The following is a 19,215-nucleotide window of genomic DNA, read 5'->3' as shown; positions in this document are numbered from 1 at the left end:
CTACGTACCATGTTATAGTAATTGCATTGAAATTATGCAAAAAAAAAAAAAAGGGACATTTAATACACATCACCAATGAAGAAAATATTCCATTGAAATCGACCAAACATTGCATAATATTCTAAAATAAAGAATATTTCATAAAAAAAAAGTAATGTGTTTTAAAATTCTGTAGTCTATGATATGTGAACTATTAGTTGTAATGTTAGAATAAAGACTTGAAAACAATTGGGTTCCACTATACAAAAACGTCAGGCAGCTGATTCTCAGTCGAATATTTTACGACGCAGACTTAGAAATTTGCGAGGTTTCAATGTAAAGCTACCTTATTTTTATCGAATAATGACCAAATTTTTACCGATAAGAATTCAGATTTCTGGCCAGAAATTTTTTAAATATCGAAAACACGACCAAATCTTACGAAGAAACAAAATAAATCACTTGGGCTGGAGGGCAGGGCAGCGACTAGTCGCAAATCGCGGCATTTTAGTAATTGGTTATTTGAAGAGAAATTACCTGCAACCAGTCATGACAATATGATCATACGCAACATCATTGACCATTACTTGGATCATCTTTCTAATCGGATCGCATTCAAATTACAACTCTTTTTTTCCCTGTAGATATGTAAAATTGCAGATTACAACCAGTAGATTTTCCTTCAATTTCAGGATATTACATCACAATTCACTAATGGACCGAAATAAACCACGGAGTTTCGATCCCTCTTTAGTGAACCCTCGGTATATCAAATTCACACCACCAAAAAAAATATAAACTCGACCTCTCTCTATCCCTAGAACATCTCGAAAGACAAAAGACCGAAACGACACGTACTCAAATTTGGCAACACCAATAGGCGAAATGCTCGTCTCTGCGCTGGCTGCTGACTAGACCGCCGCACTGAAGGCATATGAAGCTGCTTCCGTCGGCCGAAGCGTCCAACACGATCTGCAATCTCCCGCTCTCCGCCAATATCGACGTCGTCCTCGTCACCGGACCCTCGGCCCACTCCTCTGTGCGAGGCTGCGCTTCGGTCCTCTGAGGCTGCGCTTCTGCGATCGCACACTCCGCGAAGAGCGACGCGAGCTGGTCCACGCCCACGTTCTCTTGCACCCTCGCTCTGTACAGCTCGCGGGCCCGGTGCAGAGACTGGAAAACCGCCTCGTCGCCGCCTCTGCTTCTCATCGCCATCACAACCTGTTTTCAGACCGGTGTGTCACAGTTTTGCGCACAAGTCGAATTATGATAGTCGTACGTTGGTTTTAGTAGTAATTGCAGATATCGTTGTTCACAGTGTTCAACAAAGCTGTCTACATAAGAAACCAGAGCATCGCCTATGATATATTACCTAACGAAGCTGCTCTACAGAAATTATCAAGTTATGACCAAAGCGATTATCAATTTCATCACTTTGTTTGTGGTTGGATCTGTGGAGTAAAAGCAATATAAACCTATGCAACGACGTTGAATCTTTTGCACACGAAAAGTGATTGATTATGTTGCTTAGTGGTCTGATTTGGCCATATGATGCGACTGGTAAAAGAAAGACATGTTATCTTGAAATATAAGGCGATAGAAACAGAATGGGAATGAAAGCAACACCTCATCATCCTCTTCCTCTCTTGACGGACTTTGGAAGCAAACATTCCTAAGTTCTTACTGCTTTGCAAAACTATCACTACAAACAAGCTATCTCATTTTCGTTCTACAATTCAAACATGCAATAGCTTACCATTGCCAAACACCAGTCTATTCGCTTTCAACGAGAAAACAGGATATGAGGAAATATTCATCGATTCAAGAATGACGTGAACATGATTCTTTGATTTTATCATCTAACATAAGACCTACAAATTAATGCACTTAACTTTGCGTGTGTTACGAATGTTTCATTTCATCCAAACAAGGTCGAGAATTCAATTTCAATAAAATAAACTAGCAACAAAACAATCAACTTAATTAATAAGATGGAGACTGACATTCTTTTTTCTGTTTTTGTTCCTTGCTGAAGCACAAAGACAAGGAAATCATTTCATTACACGGCAAAAGAAAGTCGACACTTCAGAAACATCGAAGATCAAGAGTTCAACTCCGATCAACAAATTGATGCAGAGAGAGATTTTCTTACCGCTTGGAGAGCCTGAGTAGGTTGCCCCTGACTGATAAAGCGACGAGCCAATGCAAGAAAATCCCAAACGACGCCGTCTTCTCCGGCAGCGGACGGCTGATTCGCTGGCGTCGCCTCCGCCATGTCGGCGTCGCTGCTACGGTGGTCCATCTCTATAGTCTCAACTGTATACTCTCTTCTCTTCTTCTCGTTTTCTTGCAATGATTTGTCTAGCTATATACACGGAAAGAAATATCTGTCAGATTGTAATCATGGGGAGATTCGGATTTGGGTTTCTGTCGAGATCAACCAAAACGACAAGCCAACAAATTAAACGCGGCGATGTTTCTAGTGATTTCACGAAGGAGTTAATTCGAGAAATGGGCTGTTTGCTTTGAGTTCAGCCCAATTAATTACCCGGAATAGATGGGGAAAATTACAGAAATAGTATCTTTTAAGTGTAACGTTTCTAAAGTAGCGACTGTTTTAAAGTATTTCAAAAACAATATTTTTTCAAACGGTAAAAAAAATTATTTGAGATTGATACACTTGTAGATAACAATGAATAATTTTAAATATGATAAATAATTTGCATAAAAAAATCATGGTAAATAATTTATATTTTAAAAATTATTGTTTAGACTTTAGAGCTTGAAAATAGCAATGATTTGAATGAACTCCCTGATGTAGAGGTGCTTAGCACGGGCCACTTTAGTGAAACAAGATGGTAATAACTCCCTAACAAAACAGTACACACTGCAAGTAAGCCGACGAATGTATTTCTTCGTCAAATAGATAATTTATTAAACTTTGGTACTACTACATCTAATTTATTCAACATAATATGGATTAAAAATAAAAGGAAATATTGGCGTCAAGCATTCAACATTAACTTGCCTAGTATTCGATTCGTTTTGGTTAATTTATGTCAGAACAATATAAACAAAGTACTTTGACATACTAATTTCTATTTATAGTCGTCGTCGTAGATCCTGTGATGCAGACGTAGCGATCAGTTAGTGAATTAAAAGGATGACTCACATCCTCGCACACTAATCCCTGTTTTGGCGTGTATTTTCAGTTGATATAATACATGTCTATAAATTACAAGCAAATGGCTAAGCGGTACAACAAACCAAAGAAGAAAGAAAGAAAAAAAAATGATTGACTAGGAGTTAGTGTAGTCCTGGTGGTCATCGCCGGCGGTGGAATCCACGGCTTCCTTGATCTCCTGCAACATCTTCATGACCTGCCACATGGTGGGCCTCTTCTCCGGCGAGGCAGCGCTGCAGGCCACCGCCACCTCAGCCAGCATCTCCATCTTCCCGTTGATCTCCTCTTCGCCGTCCCTCGCCCCCGCCAGCTGGGATGGAGCCTTCCCCGTCACCAGCTCCAGAACCAGAACCCCGAACGCGTACACGTCAGCCTTTGACGTGGCGCCCCCGTGCTGGGCCTCCGGCGCCTTGTAGGCCGCGTCATCCACGTCATCGTCCTCGTCATCATTGTCCTCGTGGTTGAGTAGGGCGGAGAGGCAGTAGTCGGAGATGCAGGCCTCGAAGTCGGGGCCGAGGAGGACGTTGCGCGATTTCAGGCCCCCGTGGACGAGCCGCCACGCTTGGTGGATGTACGACAGGCCTTGCGCCACATCCTCCGCGATCTTCAAGCACGACGTCCAGTGCAAGGGCTTTGCTCGGCTCGACTTCGAACCTGAGATCATCGATTCGCCGTCAATCGGGATAGTAATGTATGAAAGGGATGTGAAAGTGGAGGAGTGTTATATATACCGTGGATGAGAGAGTGGAGACTGCCGTTGGGGCAGTAATCGTAGACGAGAAGGCGCTCTTCCTTGGCCTGGAAGTAAGCTCGGAGAGGGACGAGGTTGGGGTGCCTGAGCCCACCGACGGAGGCCATGTGGCTCTCGAAGGCCTCGCGAGAGGTTCCGGCGAGCTTGGCGGCGTCGAGGCGCTTCACGCACACGATGAGCCGGTTGTCGAGGACGGCCTTGTAGGTGGTCCCCACGGAGCCACGGCCCAGGAGCTCCGCGGAGGCTCGCATCAGCTGGTCCAGCGAGTACACCGGAGCTTCGCCGGCGCAGAAAGACAGGTTGCCGCTCCGGGCCGCCACTCCCAGCTGCGCCGCCCTCTTGACCTTCTCGTCGAGCTCTCTCTCTTGCTCCTTCCTCACCGCCTCGGCCGCCTCCGACGCCTCCATCATCTTCCTCTTCTCTCCGCCGCCTGTGTTCTCTTTGCCGATTCTCTTCTTCCTCCTCCTCCGACGAATCACCGCTGCTGAACAGATCACGATCACCACCGTCGCCGCCGCGGCGGAGAACAGCGCGATCATCGCCGTGCCGGAACGACGGTGGTGCGGACTCCCTCCCGGCGGGGGTAGCTCCGCGCCGGTGACTTCCGCGGCGGTGGGAGAGCCGGCGGGAGTGCCGAAGAAGGGCGGGCCTGGAGCGCACTCTCTGTGGACGATCTCGCCGCAGAGGCTAGGGTTTGAGGAGAAGGACGAGGGGTTCAGACGGAGAAGCGCCGCCGTGACGGGGACGGCTCCGGTGAGGTTGTTTCCGGAGACGTTGAAGGAGGTGAGAGAGGTCTGGTTCATCGCCGGGATTTCTCCGGTCAGCCGGTTGTGTTCCAGGCGGAGGGAGATGAGGCGGTCGAGGGAGGTGATTCCGGCGGGGAGAGCTCCGGTGAGGTTGTTGCTGGATAAATCGACGGTTCTGATCCTGTGGAGGAGGAGAATCGACGGCGGGAAGGCGCCGGAGAAGGAATTTCGGTCGAGGAAGAGGGTTTTTAGGTTTTTTAGGGCGGAGAGATCGGGGATTGGGCCGGTGAGGGAATCGTTCTGGAGAGTGAGGACTCTGAGCTGGTCGAGGCGCGAGAGCGTGTCGGCGGCGAAGACGCCGCCGAGATCCAGGCCGCGGAGGACGAGGCGGACCACCTTATCGCCGCCGGGGTAGCACTGGATCCCCCGCCACCGGCAGAACCGGGAAGTTGAGTTGCGAGAGAAAGGAAGGACTTCTCGCCTCACGTCGGCTTTGGCCTTGAAAGCCAGGATAGCCACCGCGTCGGAGGGAATCACCGCCGTGGAGTTCACGGCGGCGCTGGAGGAGCCGATTAAGCATAGCACCCACAACAAGTACTGAAACAGAGCAACCGAGATTTTGCTCATTCTGTTTGGCTACCTCTCTTCTCAACCTAAAAAAAAGAGCTTTGAATAGATTTAGAATCTTTTTTCAAAAAAAAAAAAAAAAAAAGGCTAGAGATAGAGAGTGAAGTTGAAGACAAAAGCAAGTATATAATCTCTCAGCTGTCGGAGTACTGCAAGCTCAGAATCACGTGTATGTGGGGAAGCAAAAAAAACTCAAACCCCAATAAGCAAAGGGTAAAAAAAAAAAAAACACAAAACTATAATAATAGTAACAAAATTTAACAGCTTTTGATTCATAAATAACTATAAGTGCCTCTCTCAGGCAAGCTTTGCGTTGAGTAATGACACTCTAGTCTCTCTACCCAATTGATCTAATCTAATCTAAGACTACAATATATAGTACAGATTTTGTAGTTTTGGTCTTTACTCTGTTTCCACTTTTTATTTTGTGTGGGATTAAATTGGCTTTCATATTGTCTATGTCACGTGAAATCGCAGTGCAATGTTTTGATCAAAACAAATATCTACGATGCTAAAAGCTGCCATAATATTTATTTTCTGTCCCACGTTAGCTTATGAGTTATGACTGAGCCATATGGTATGGCCTGATTAAAAAAACGATCAACTATTCGCAAAAAGAAAAAAAAAAACATGGATCATTCTTTTCCTTCAACGTTGATATCTCCTTCAACGTTGATATCTCATTACTTAAACTACAGACAAAAGGAAGCGATGTTAATGCCGCTTTAAAAAGTAATGGAAATTAATTGATTAATAAGCTCTTCTTGTGGTCCTACAGATCATTTCTATGCACCTTTACTAATCCTATCTTTCATAAGTGTTACAACTTTTTGTGTAGATCGTCATTGTCCAACAAGCAAAGAAAGAAAAAGAAAAAGAAAAAAAAAAACTAATCATATTAAGAGAAAAAAAAAAGTTCATTAGGTAGATATATAGGCACATTTACACTTCAAAATTATTATTTAACTAATATTTGGTAAATATTTGATAAATAATCATATCCACGTATTTACACGCTTAAATTAACGTACATAACCACTATTTTATTACAGTTAAATGGTAAATCAGGAATGTCACGTCATGTTTCTAACTATTTGTCAAACATTGATTAGATAGCAATTTCAAACGTCTAAATTGACTAATTGCCTAAATTTTTGTTAAAAAAAAAAACAGACAAACTGTGATGCGTTTAAACTTTAAACACGCATCATTTCATGTTAACGAGTACAATACTGTTAACTTTACGAAAAAAAGCCCACAAACCAAATAAAAAAAGATTGCCTAAACTAAAATATGTATATTAGGCTTGGCCCAAAAACATACCCCCCCAGACACTTAAAAGTTCTAACTTCTTCTCACGTTTTTTATTTTTTTTTTTAACTTGACTTTTCCCACATTTTTTACTTACGCACATGTATTATACATTTCTGGAACTAAATCTGCCAATCTGCAACAAGTGTAGTTTAGGAGATGAATAACGAACATATATAAAGCGCATATACTATATCACCTCACGCGAGGTGATAGGAGCACGTGTCAAACCTGTCTAATATTTAAGTGACGTTTTTTATTTGGGGTGATTTTGCAACAAAATAAAATTTGAGGGACTTAATTAGTTAAACTAGAAATTGAGGGCCAGACTGCGACATATAGAGTTTGGAGAATAAATTATGAACATATTTTTTAAACTTTCTTTGGGAATGAATGATTAAGTAAATATATTATTAATTTGCTTAACATATATGGTACAAAAAGTTATAACAGAGTGAGGAAATGAATTCTACATTGTTGTACATACGCTAAAATGTGGATATGACATTACCAAGCCGATAAGACACAAGCACAACTACGTCGGAATAAATTTTTATATAATTTTTTTTATAAGATCTAACCGAACTACATGCGATTCTAAGATATGTTTTTTCGGCATTAACAATGAATCTTCCAATATGCTAGCTTCACATTTAATCATACTATGAACCTTTTGGATGACAAATTTTAAGTTCGTCTTGATGCTTTTTGCGATCCTCAACTTAGATTGTCGCTAAGAGTCTTTCTTCAACACAGTTAATTTGTGCACACTTAATTTAGCAATGGTGTGTGCTTGATGAACGTCTGGTTTTCTACACTGTAATTAACGGTTAGAATTTCGATTTCTTGCTCACTAGTATGGTTTTCTACACTGTTATTAGCGGTTAGAATTTTGATTTCTTGCTCACTAGTCTTCGTGCTTTATTATATGAGCAATATAGATCTTGGCAGGATTTTGTTGAGGACTAAGCAAACCACATTGCATCTATACATATTACGCTTAAGGGTTTTCGTGTACCATCTCCTTAAGCCAATTAGGCACTTTATACTTAAATTGAAAAAAAAATAGATTTCATTTTAAATATTTCAAAATCTTCTGTTAAATAATATTTAGAATTAGCTATGATAAATATAGTTTTAAAATAAATATTCGGTATACTATCTTAACAATTAAGTTATTAATAGAGTTTTGAAATATTATCCAATGATAAACTTGAGAAAGGGAACATCCAAATTTAAACGAGTACTACTTGAAATATTCCAACTTATTATAAGGGTCCAGTGGCTATCTAGTCATATGAAACGTTAGAAATTGTGAAATAGCCAACGTTTAGTTAATTTTTTGTAAATAGCCACGTAAATCTATTTACGCTATAAAAATAACAAAAACGGAGCGTAAATTTCTAATAAATATGGTTATTTACGAAATATTTACAACAATTTTTTGCTATTTACGAAAAATTTACAAAACGTTGACTAAAACACAAACGCTTATGTTTATGTGGCTTATATCCCTAAATTTTTGTTATTATAATTATAAACCTTGTACATTGATATAATTTTAATATAAAATTATAAGTAATTACAGTGTGTTAGGGGGTAATTAATCATTGTCAAAAATATGTAAGAGAAGAAAAACGACAATGAATGAGTAATATCACAATGAACTGTAGGAAGAGATATAAAAAAAACTAATGTATCCGTTGGGTGTCAATGTAGTTTCCTAAAAAAGACATAAAGGTTCCCCTTGGTGTAAGACAAGTGAGACATTCAACCGTATTATTAATTAATGAATAGCTGGAGACAATGACTTGTTGTGAAACCCAACACGCCTATTCATTAATCAAAATCTCGAGTCATAATACTACACTCTCCACGCGTGGACCACTTTGTTGCCTATCTATATGTTTTAAAAAAAAAAAATTGAATGGTGATTTAAGTATAAAGAGGGTAAAATATCTATAAAAAGCACACTACATACTTAATCAGTCTAAGTAAGATATCGCTCGTCTTGTATATGTTTCTGAAAAAAAAAAAAAAATACATCTAGGACATATTCTTCTCTTTCAATAATATTAAAGATGGTCAATGAAAATATCTAATTAACTGTAGTCCGATAATCATTAAAAAAAAATTATTCTTCAATCTGTATGAACTTAACAAAAAAATTACACATGAACCAGAAAAATGAAAACCACACAACTAATGTTTATAACAATAAAATCGGACTCCTAGAAGGGAGTCGGGAAAGGGAGATAGCTCTCGGCCACATCTTAAGCTACCTCTTCGAAATAAAATGGAAAGATCGGCAAGGATCTCAGACACGTGGCCGGGAGATATCGATCCTTCGGGGACAAGAATTGCGGCGCTTTGTCGAATGTGAGTCAACTAACAAGAGCGGCAATATGGAGCCAAGCAACTCTGGCTTTAGAGAAGAAAATTGTAGCAGAGGATTCGTCACAGCTCACCGTCGATGGCAAAGGAGAAAACACGTACCCGAAATTCATTTTCATCAACGTCGCGACAAATGCGGACCGAATTATTTCACAAATTTGCTCAATTTTTTCCCCTTTCATAAGTTCAATTTCGCCCTTTTGACACCAGTAAAAAATAAAAATTCTTATATTATTTTTTCGGTTCAGTAGATATATAGTCATAAGAAATATTGAATTTAGCCATTTATATAAAGTTTTTGTAAATTTTTAGTAAATGGCCACACGAAATATTATTTACAAGTAAAAAAATTAACGTAAATACCTTATAAAAAATTTAATAGAAAAATTAATGTGAAATACAAGAGGCTGAAATAATTACCCTATAAATACTTTATAAGTCTGAAAATAAAAAACTATCTGGTAGACACTACGTCGTCATTATGGCTATTTGCTTAAATTTGTTATTTTTTTCCACCCACCGGAATGTTTTGAAAAATATATATTTTGAGAAAAGAACTGTACTGAACAAGGAATTTTTTTTTTTTTTTTTCCATCATGGTTACATCCTTGCCATGAAAACGTAGGCATAAAGCTGTCAAGGTGAGGACAACAAAGAAGCATGAGAGCTAAAGCGAGGAGATCACTCACAAGGAAAGTGGCTATAAGACCACATGTTGAAGGGACATATCAACTTCTTAGGACTCGAAAGAAATCGGAAACACTCTTCCACTGATCTCTGGTTCGGAAGACCAGGAACACAGTTTCGGTCAACTTCCAAAATCCCTCTCTCTATCAACCTCCTACAAAGTGGACCTACGTGGATGAAGTAGTTATCAGAAAGTGTAAACCTCTCCAACTTCTCTAGAACCCCACACACCACATCCGGAACCATGCCGTACAGCAAGTTTCCGGCGAGGTTAAGCTGTTCCACGCTCTTTAGACACGCCATGGAATACGGCAACGGACCGGTCAACTGGTTGTCGCTCAGGTCAACCACTCTCGCCGCCTTAAGAAACCCTAACTCGTAAGGGACACACCCGGCGAGCTTATTGCCCGAGAGAAGAACCTCGGCGACCGAGGAAAAGAGCTCGATGATCACCGGAGGGATCGATCCGACGAACTCATTGTTGGCTAAGGTTAGGTAAACGATGTGAGAGGGTTTTAGGGTTTGGTGATCATCAAGGAGGTTTACGTGCGAAAACTCATTGTTGTTTACGAAGAGAAAGTCTAGGGTTTGAGAGATTAGTATTTGAGGTGGGACCGAGCCGGAGAAGAGGTTGAACCTTATGTCGAGAAAAGTCAGGCCTTCCATTGCCAGCAAGGCGGTGGGGAACGATCCCGAGAGGCGGTTGTTGCTGACATCGAGCTCGTAGAGGTACCGGAGATTCGCGGTTTTCGGCGAGATTGTGCCGCGAAAATCGTTGGAGTTTGCGTGGAAGAGAGCCAAGTCGTGGAGATTTTCGAGGAAGTTTTCGAGCGTCGGGGCAGAGAGACCAAAGCCGTTGAAGTCGACGGAGGCGAGGGCGGTGGCGGAGGCGTTGTCTGGCGGGGCTTCACAGTAGAATCCGGTGTACCCGCACACATCTGAGCCAGTCCAGGACTTGGTTACGTTGAGTGGGTCGGAGGTGATCGTTGACTTGAATCTTTGGATAGCTGGGTAGACCGCCGCGAGCCGAACATCGGCGAATATGAGGTGTTTCGGCGGCGGTGGGACGTGGTGGTGGCCGTGGAGGCCGTAGTAGGGTGGTTGAGCTTTGCTGATGAGGATTAGAGAGGCGATGAGGATTATTGTTGAAAAGATTATTGGAGGAAATAAGGGATTGGTGAGTGAGTGGTTTGTCATTTTTTTTTTCTGAGTTTGTTGTGATTTGTGTTTTTTAAAATGCATTTTGAGGGAAATCAATAGCAATTTTTTGAGTGTGCACTATCTAAAAAAAAGATATTAAATAAATAGGATATTTGTGTCGGCTAGATTAGAGGGTTGATTAGAATGATTATTATAGAGCCTATAATGCTGGTTTGTGCTTGTGACTTGTGAGTGGTGGTGAAAGTGGGATATATAGAAATGGATTTTGATTTTGTATGGTGTGTGTTTTGTGTATATTGTCCTTCACCTATTACCAAATCAATGATTTCTAAAAAAGGTAATGATTATGCAACTCAATATGGTTTTTGGAAATACATAACCCATCAAGTCCTTCTCAAATCGTTTTTAGCATTAATATATATATCACTTCTCTGTATCTTGCTTTTTCGTATAGTACTGTCGTCCAAACTTGGACGACATAGGATTGAACTATACAAGAAAACTGTCGTCCAAGACTTGGACGACAATTTTTTTGGTATCCTCCATCCCAGTTTTTTAGTACTGAATGCTGACTCGAACCTACTATAATCATGTATAATCTTATTAGATGACCTATATTGTATCAACCGTGACCGTTAGATCGCTTAGAATCAGTTGTCCATGTAGGTTCTAGATCAAGTCCATTGCATGTATGTATTGACTTTTGTTGCGTAAGGTAAATTTAAGAGCAAGGGTTTGGTGGGTAAGTTATTTGTCATATTGATTTGAATTTGTGTCTCCCAAATGGATTTTAAGGGAAAACCAAGAGCAACTTTTGATTCTGCTGTATCTTGGAAAATATATAAAAATAAAAAGGCGTAGATGATTGATAAAAAAAATAATATTAATAAAAAAAAAAAGTGATTGTTATGGAGCCTACAATATGCTGATATTGTGAGTGATGGGACACAAGCTACTATGCAAATATAATATAACTATATATGATTTTTTATTGTATATATTGTTCTTCACCTATATCCAAAATCAATGACTATTATAACGGTAATGAATAGCCTGCTAAATCAATTACATAAGAGACTCTCTTGAGATTATTCGATTGCAAGCTGATCTTTGAAATATATATATATATATATATATATATATATATATATAAGGATATCTTTTAGCACATTTATCTCATTATGTTACTATTCTCAAGTAAAGAATATATACATATATTATATAATACGATACATGAAAAGTATTCACTAACTTTTCATTTCCTCTACTTCTTAACATATATAATATCTCTATAATGTGTAGCAGACAAGCGTCTAAAATTAAAGATATTATTATATTTGAACAACGGATAAAGTGTGTACGTAACAGTGTAAGTAACTATTTAAAGTCAAATTTAATCTGGGGTATGATTTCTCTCATCAACATTTTAGTCTTAATTAATTACCAGAATACTGTTAAGATAGTACCAATACCATACATATCAACACTCCCAAATTACAACATTACAGCCATGGACGGTGTTATAAAAATTACGAGACAAAAACAAAAACAAACACAAAATCAGTCACAAAGATCAACCATGACGTAAAAAAAAATTACATAAACATACACCACAAAACACAAACCCGCCTGCATAATAAACGCCAAAGACATAATAATATTAATAAGAAAATAAAAATAAAAAACCTTATTCATTACCCTCGTGAGTAATTTGGCTTGGACCACAAGGCATCAACGGTTTTCCATCTCCATGGCGGCGTAGGTCCTGGGCATGGGCGGCGCCGACATCTCTGGAATCTCGGTGAGGCGGCGTCCGGCGGCGGAAGGGAGATTACAGGTGAGAAGAGTGAAAGTGGATTCTCTTGGACAAACCCTAGGCCTCGAGAAGAAGCGGCCACACTCGACCGCCGATTTCTGTCCCGCGAGTCCGCTGATGCAGTTGTTTCCGACGAAGAGCCTCCCGGCCCTAATCAGCCTCCGGCACTGAAGCCCGACCTGCGTGAAGTAGTTCGACGAGAGCGTGACGTTGTAGAGCTGGGGAAGCCGGCAGAGAGCCTCTGGAATCTCGCCGTAGAGCTCGTTGCCGGCGAGGTTGAGGAACTGAAGGCTCTTGAGGCACGCGAAGGAGTGTGGGATCGGTCCGGTGAGGTTGTTCGAGGCCGCGTCGAAGACCGTGGCCAGGCCGAGGAAGCCGATCTCGTAGGGGAGGCAGCCGGAGAGGCGATTGTTGACGAGGAGAATCTCGGTGAGCGTGTTGAACGCGCGGCCGATGCTGGCCGGGATCGTCCCGTTGAAGGAGTTCCCGGCGAAGGTGATGTACTTGGCCGGAGTGTTTCCGAGGTTGGCGGGGATCGGGGACGAGAAGCCGTTGTTGTTGGCGAAGAGGACGTCGGTGTCGAGGGCGTCGAAGAGGCGGCCCGGGACCGAGCCGCGGAACGAGTTGAATCGGAGGTCGACGAACGTGAGGTTGGTGGCGGTGAGGACGCTGGCGGGGAAGGCTCCGCGGAACTTGTTGTTGCTGAGGTCGAGCTGGAAGAGGTACCGGAGGTCGCCGAGGCCCCGGCCGATGACGCCGGAGAAGTTGTTGGAGTTGGCGTTGAAGATGGCGATGTCCGGGAGGTTGCGGATGTAGCGGTAGAAGTTCAGGAACTTGCCGCCGAAGCGGGCCCCGTTGAAGTCCACGGTGGCGAGGCCGGTGATGTTCAAGTCCGGGACGGTGTCGCAGAGGTAGCCCTTGAAGAGGCAGTAGTTCGTCCCGGTCCACGTCCCCGTGTAGTTTTGCGGGTCGTACGTTATGTTCCGCTTGAGCTCTTGCGTGATGTACAGGATCCGGGCCCGGTTCGCCAGGGGGCCCGGGTTGTTCCGCGGCCGTGTGGGCATGAGTTTGAGGGACGGCGGGTAGAGAGGCGGGCGGGGCCGGATTCGGGGGAACGGCCGGGGCCGCGGCGCCGGAAGGCATCCCTGGCCGGCTTTTTGGGCTCCGATGGAGTCTAGGGATAAAAGCAGCAGCAACACTAAAGAGAGTGAGCGATACATGTTGTATTTTGGGCAATGGACGATGCTGATATCAATCGCCTATATATGTACTTATATATATATTGCTATCATTGTGGCTAATTAGTAATGTCACAAGTTTAAAGTTTAAAGGTAGTCTTATAAGTGATGGGTGTGTTTTATACGTTTTACGCTCGTTTTCGGACTTGAATCGAAGCGAATCTATAAGTGTTTATGATATTTTTGTAGTTTTTCTATGTTTTTACAGCTATTTTATGAGTTAAAAAGTGTTTTGAGAGAATTGGAGCAATTTTTTGATGATTTGAAGACTTTTCGGACAAGTTAAAGCGAAACAAAAAGCACGACGCGGTCTTCTACAACATTATGAGATTTTAATTTGATGAATTTGAATGTTCCAATTGCAGAATTGGATATAGATTTTTCTTAGTTTTCCAACGCATGTTTATTTGCGAAAATCGGATAATGGAGCAAGAAGTTACGTACGGCCCATTCAAAATAACTGCGCAGCTGTTTAGTTTCTTCGCGCCACAAATGACCCGATTTTAAGCGTTTTTGGGGCTCATATTACTTCGAAAATCAACTATAAGCTCTTATATACTGCTCTTGTAACCTCAAAACACATATTTCATTCTTGTTTTTCCTTTTCCCTTAGTCTCCCATATAGTTTTTAGTTATTTTTGAGAGCTTTTGAAGAGAGAAATAGTGTTCTTCATTGGAATCGACGACTCCAACGAGTCTCTTGAACTCAAATTCAATCGTTCAACTTTTTTCTTTTTGTTTTATTATTAGTTGTTTAAATCTTGGTTAAACATCAATTTAGATTAATATAAATTCTTTTTTAGCGAAATCAAAGCCACATCAAAAAAAAGTTAAAAGTTTTAAAGTTTAAAGTTTAAAGTTTAAAGTGAGTGTGTGGGAATTGCAGTCATTAACGTGTTTCATGTGTCATATACTTTAGTTGGAAACTTGTACTATAATGTATTATATTATATGTATGCAAGTTTAAAAAATATATCTATGTTATATGATAATATATATAAGATTATTAGCGGTATAAATACTTTAATTTTCGATTTTAAACACTTTTATATCACAACTTTTTTCGATGACTAAAATACTTAACATTATCTTTTAGTATCATTGTTACTCTCAGTCCGTTAAAATGACACGTAGAGAGGTATTGGCGACATAAGTACCTTCTTTTCGATTTTCTACACTTTTATACCATAATTTTTTTTTCAAACAGTAGTGCTTAAAGACGTAACGAATTTTCTGAGCCTTTTATTTCTTAGCAACCTAATTTAAACTGCTACAAACTAGTAATTATATATACACACCAGATTTCATAATAAAAAAAATACCTTGAGCAATGTAAGCTTAGAACTCGCATCTGGTTCATTGAGAAAAGAAGAAGAGAGACGCCATGAAAGTTGTTTTCCAGTTAAGAGGGCTTATCGTTTTCTCTCAAACGAAGCTAAGCTTTGGTACCCAACATTAACGTTGCTTTCTTCATGGCTGCAACGACGTCTTCACAACTAGACCCATTGATTCCGGGTTTGCGTGTCGCTGAAGAGGAAGAGGAAGAGAAAAAGAGGGGTGTCGCTGATGTTGTCATGTGGTTCCTGACATCTTCGTCTCGGTCTTGCCGACACTCCTCCTCAACTTCACGTTTGGGTGCGACCAAGCTGAAGAACAAACCTGCTTCGTTTTTTTTTTCTTTTCTGATTTTCTTATTTATTATGTTTTACACAATTTTTTTATTTATGAGAGTCCACATGACATTTGACGGATTAAAAGTAATGATGGTGTTAAACACTAATGTTCGTTATTTTTGTCGTCGAAAAAAAATTGTAGAACAAATATATAAAATCGAAAAGTTAAATTATTTATGCCATCAATAACCCTCCACGTGTCATTTTAACGGACTGAGAGTAACAGTGGTACTAAAAAGTAGCGTTAGGTATTTTTATCGTCGAAAAAAAATTGTGGTATATAAGTGTATAAAATCGAAAAGTTAAAATATTTATGCCGTTACTAATCCATATATATATATATATGCAAAGACCATCCTATTGAGTTATCGAGCACTTACATTTGGCGGACCCGGAATTCTTTTTTAAGTGGAGGCCAAAAAAATTATTAGCTGTAAAGTAAAAAAAAAAAAAAAAAAAGACAAAAAAACAAATTGGCTGAAAATTATTTGGGTCGAAAGTTTTGGTTAGAGGGAGGATCAAGGCATCTTCATGCCTCTACCTGGTCCGCCCCAGCTTACATTACCGTAGTGTTGTTTTAGTTATTTACTGTCATTAATATTGTTCAAAGCTCAAAAGAAATACACAAGGGAATCTTGCATGCGAATATGTACATAATCCACGACTTTTTTTTTATTAATATTAAACTTATTAACACAATCACGTATATTATGCATGTGTGTGTGTATATATATATTTCGGACGTGTAGATATAACATGTCAGTTAGAGATATTCGTGGAAGGAAATAATGCCTCTAGTCAATTTAATTAAGAAAGTAATCTGCATTGTATTATTTTGCAGCGTGCAAGCTTAGTACTCGACATATATTATTGGCATGTGTAATTAAACCGCTCTTAAGTGACGAGCACCAAATGTCGGTTATTTACAATTTCAACTTTATAAAGCAAAAATCAGCTGCAGATAAAAGTCTTGGTATTTCGTCCTTGTTTAAAATTTAAATAAAGCAACCAACAACAGAGTAAAACTGTTTCTTTATTTAATTATTATTTTCTTTTCTGTTTGGGTGCGACCAAGCTGAAGAACAAACCTGCTCCGTTTTTTTTTTCTTTTCTGATTTTCTTATTTAATTATTATTTTCTTTTTTTATTATTTTTTTACTCAATTTTTTTCATTTATGAGAGTCCACGTGACATTTAACGGATTAAAAGTAACGATGATGACACTAATGTTAGTTATTTTTGTCGTCGATAAAAAATTGTAGAAAAAATATGTATAAAATCGAAAAGTTAAATTATTTATGTCATCAATAATCCTCCACGTGTCATTTTAACGGACTGAGAGTAACAGTGATACTAAAAAGTAACGTTAGATATTTTTATCGTCGAAAAAAAATTGTGGCATATAAGTGCATAAAATCGAAAAGTTAAAATATTTATGCCGTTAATAACCCATATATATATATATATATATATATATATATATATATATGCAAAGACCAGCCCTATTGAGTTATCGAGCACTTACATTTGGCGGACCCGGAATTCTTTTTTAAGGGGGACTAAAAAAAATATTAGCTGTAAAGTAAAAAAAAAAAAATGGCTGAAAATTATTTGGGCCGAAACTTTTGGTTAGAGGGAGGATCAAGGTATCTTCATGCCCCAGCTTACATTACCGTAGTGTTGTTTTAGACTTGTAGTTATTTACAGTCATTAATATTGTTCAAAGCTCAAAAAGAAATATGTACATAATCCATGACTTTTTTTTTATTAATATTAAACTTATTAACACAATCACGTGTATTATGCATGTGTGTGTGTGTATATATATATATATATATATATATATATATATATATATATATATATATATATTTCGGACGTGTTGATATAACATGTCAGTTAGAGATATTCGTGGAAGGAAATAATGCCTCGTCAATTTAATTAAGAAAGTAATCTGCATTGTATTATTTTGCTGTGTGCAAGCTTAGTACTCGACATATATTATTGGCATGTGTAATTAAACCGCTCTTGCAGTTACGAGCACCAAATGTCGGTTATTTACAATTTCAACTTTATTAAGCAAAAAACAGCCGCAGATAAAAGTCTTGGTATTTCGTCCTTGTTTAAAATTTAAATAAAGCAACCAACCACAGAGTAAAACTGTTTCTTTATTTATGTGTGGGACTGAGGTGTGTACAAGAAGACACGGTCGTTTAGATTAACGTCTTTTTAAAAGTTATAGGAGTATCTTTACTTTCAGTGGTGTCTGGCAATATTTTATATTCTATTCTTTGATCGCTCAGTGGAGCTTTATTAATCAGGAGATAAAACTGTATGAGTATATCTAGAAAATATATAAAATTATCAGTAGAGATGGACCAATAATTGCGGAAGAATGACTTTAGTTATGTATCAATGCTGCATTTAAATAAAGTTTAATTAAATGTACACGAGGATATAAGCAAATAGAAATTAGGTAGCTACTTCGAATGAGACGCGGAATTTTCTAAACATTTTGAAATCCTTTTTTGATATCTTGGAAGTTAAATATCTGGATAAAAATGTCCTCGACATTACAATTACTACTTACATACAGACACGAAGCCAGCTGTAATTGAAGGGGGGTTTTTAGCCCCCTTCAATTTTTATTTTTTTTGCATTTTTTACCCACTTTTCATTTTTTTTTTACAATTTTTTACCCTTAAAATTTACAAATTAGCCCCCCCTGAATTTTTTTTTACAAATTAGCCCCCCCTAAATGGAAATCCTGGTTTCGTCCCTGCTTACATATATCCTGTTTCGTTTTCATGAATCGTCTCTTTTTTCTATCTGAAAAATAAGAATAAAATGTGTTGATGTCTGAAAATAGATATAATAATTATCTCGGCGGATGCACTTAAATGCCGAATAGACTCGTTATTTACGAGTGCAAATGCCAAATTGTTCTTCTATTAGACAAATCTCAATACAAGAAATACAAATTACAAAGGGATTCTAAGTGCAAGTACAAATAAAGATGACAAAAATTCTGTGAAGCAAGTGTGTTGTGTCAATCCGTTCCTATTCTTATAGAGGTCTTGTGCCTTTTATAAGTGGGGGTAAAGTATAGACGTGAGTTGATTAGTTCCCTTGTCCTTAGCGGTCATTTAGTAATTGCTTTGATTGTTTATCGTAATTTATTGAATAACCGATTGTAGGTAAGCGGTTATTGGTGCTTAATGTGATCATTGTAAGCTTTAATTCTTTTTTTATTTTTTAGTAGAGGCACTATCAGCCAGGATTACATGATATATTAGCAGTGCAAAGCGCAGGTGGCACTATCGGCCAAGATTACATAGTAGGTGGAACTACTGACCAAGATTACATACTTATTAGAATAAATCCTAGGGGGCATGCATTTCTGCATCCCATGGGGGCTTGAACCCATGACCTCTTCGATCCGTCGAGGTGTGTGTGGGATTACCGCTAGACCAAACTAGCTACCACTTGGTAGTCGATATTCGGAAATTAACTTATGTTACTAAGCGTTCCTCACTTTTCACACTTCGAACAGAATCTCGTTCGATGTTTTATTTTCCGATCATAACAAAATGAGGCCGAAGGTTTGAAGTAAATATAGATATTTTTAGAATGAGAATGAGAATGAGA

General features: G+C 39.2%; 3 protein-coding genes and 1 pseudogene across 4 annotated transcripts; all 4 read right to left on the bottom strand.

Annotated features, from left to right (window-relative positions):
- Window positions 1-180: 180 nt before the first annotated feature.
- Window positions 181-2,471, bottom strand: LOC149392065 (uncharacterized). Of its 2 annotated transcripts, none has more exons than XM_089618548.1 (3): window positions 2,132-2,471; window positions 838-1,200; window positions 181-516 (listed from the first exon to the last, which is right to left on the bottom strand). In XM_089618548.1, the coding sequence occupies exons 1-2, from the start codon at window positions 2,279-2,281 to the stop codon at window positions 838-840; spliced, it is 513 nt and encodes a 170-aa protein (XP_089474674.1). In that variant the 5' UTR covers window positions 2,282-2,471; the 3' UTR covers window positions 181-516. The 2 variants fall into 2 exon arrangements, with proteins under 2 accessions (XP_089474674.1, XP_089474673.1); XM_089618547.1 differs by lacking the exon at window positions 181-516 and adding an exon at window positions 544-617 and having other exon boundaries at window positions 2,132-2,470.
- Window positions 2,472-3,130: 659 nt separating this feature from the next.
- Window positions 3,131-5,519, bottom strand: LOC149392064 (putative inactive receptor kinase At5g67200). The gene is made up of 2 exons (XM_089620295.1): window positions 3,895-5,519; window positions 3,131-3,817 (listed from the first exon to the last, which is right to left on the bottom strand). Exons 1-2 carry the CDS (start codon window positions 5,285-5,287, stop codon window positions 3,279-3,281), a joined length of 1,932 nt encoding a protein of 643 aa, XP_089476421.1. The 5' UTR covers window positions 5,288-5,519; the 3' UTR covers window positions 3,131-3,278.
- A 3,886-nt stretch (window positions 5,520-9,405) lies between these two features.
- LOC149392063 (uncharacterized protein At4g06744-like) lies at window positions 9,406-10,876 on the bottom strand. Its single transcript, XM_089620088.1, has one exon. It carries the CDS (start codon window positions 10,874-10,876, stop codon window positions 9,674-9,676), a length of 1,203 nt encoding a protein of 400 aa, XP_089476214.1. The 3' UTR covers window positions 9,406-9,673.
- Window positions 10,877-12,249: 1,373 nt separating this feature from the next.
- Window positions 12,250-13,925, bottom strand: LOC149392062 (uncharacterized protein At4g06744 pseudogene; annotated as a pseudogene).
- Between the last annotated feature and the right edge of the window lie 5,290 nt (window positions 13,926-19,215).

This window comes from Urtica dioica, chromosome 7 (assembly GCF_054948205.1).
Source record: "Urtica dioica subsp. dioica isolate 48M chromosome 7, U.dioica_male_clone48M_v1_H2, whole genome shotgun sequence".
Taxonomy (NCBI): domain Eukaryota; kingdom Viridiplantae; phylum Streptophyta; class Magnoliopsida; order Rosales; family Urticaceae; genus Urtica; species Urtica dioica.
This window is presented reverse-complemented; position numbering and strand designations above follow the sequence as displayed.

Coding starts and splice junctions, on each gene's coding strand:
- LOC149392065 (XM_089618548.1), bottom strand. CDS start 2,281: ATGGACCACCGTAGCAGCGACGCCGACATGGCGGAGGCGACGCCAGCG. Junction 1,201..2,131: donor CTACTCAGGCTCTCCAAGCG/GTAAGAAAATCT, acceptor GTCTGAAAACAG/GTTGTGATGGCGATGAGAAG.
- LOC149392063 (XM_089620088.1), bottom strand. CDS start 10,876: ATGACAAACCACTCACTCACCAATCCCTTATTTCCTCCAATAATCTTT.
- LOC149392064 (XM_089620295.1), bottom strand. CDS start 5,287: ATGAGCAAAATCTCGGTTGCTCTGTTTCAGTACTTGTTGTGGGTGCTA. Junction 3,818..3,894: donor TCTCCACTCTCTCATCCACG/GTATATATAACA, acceptor CGATGATCTCAG/GTTCGAAGTCGAGCCGAGCA.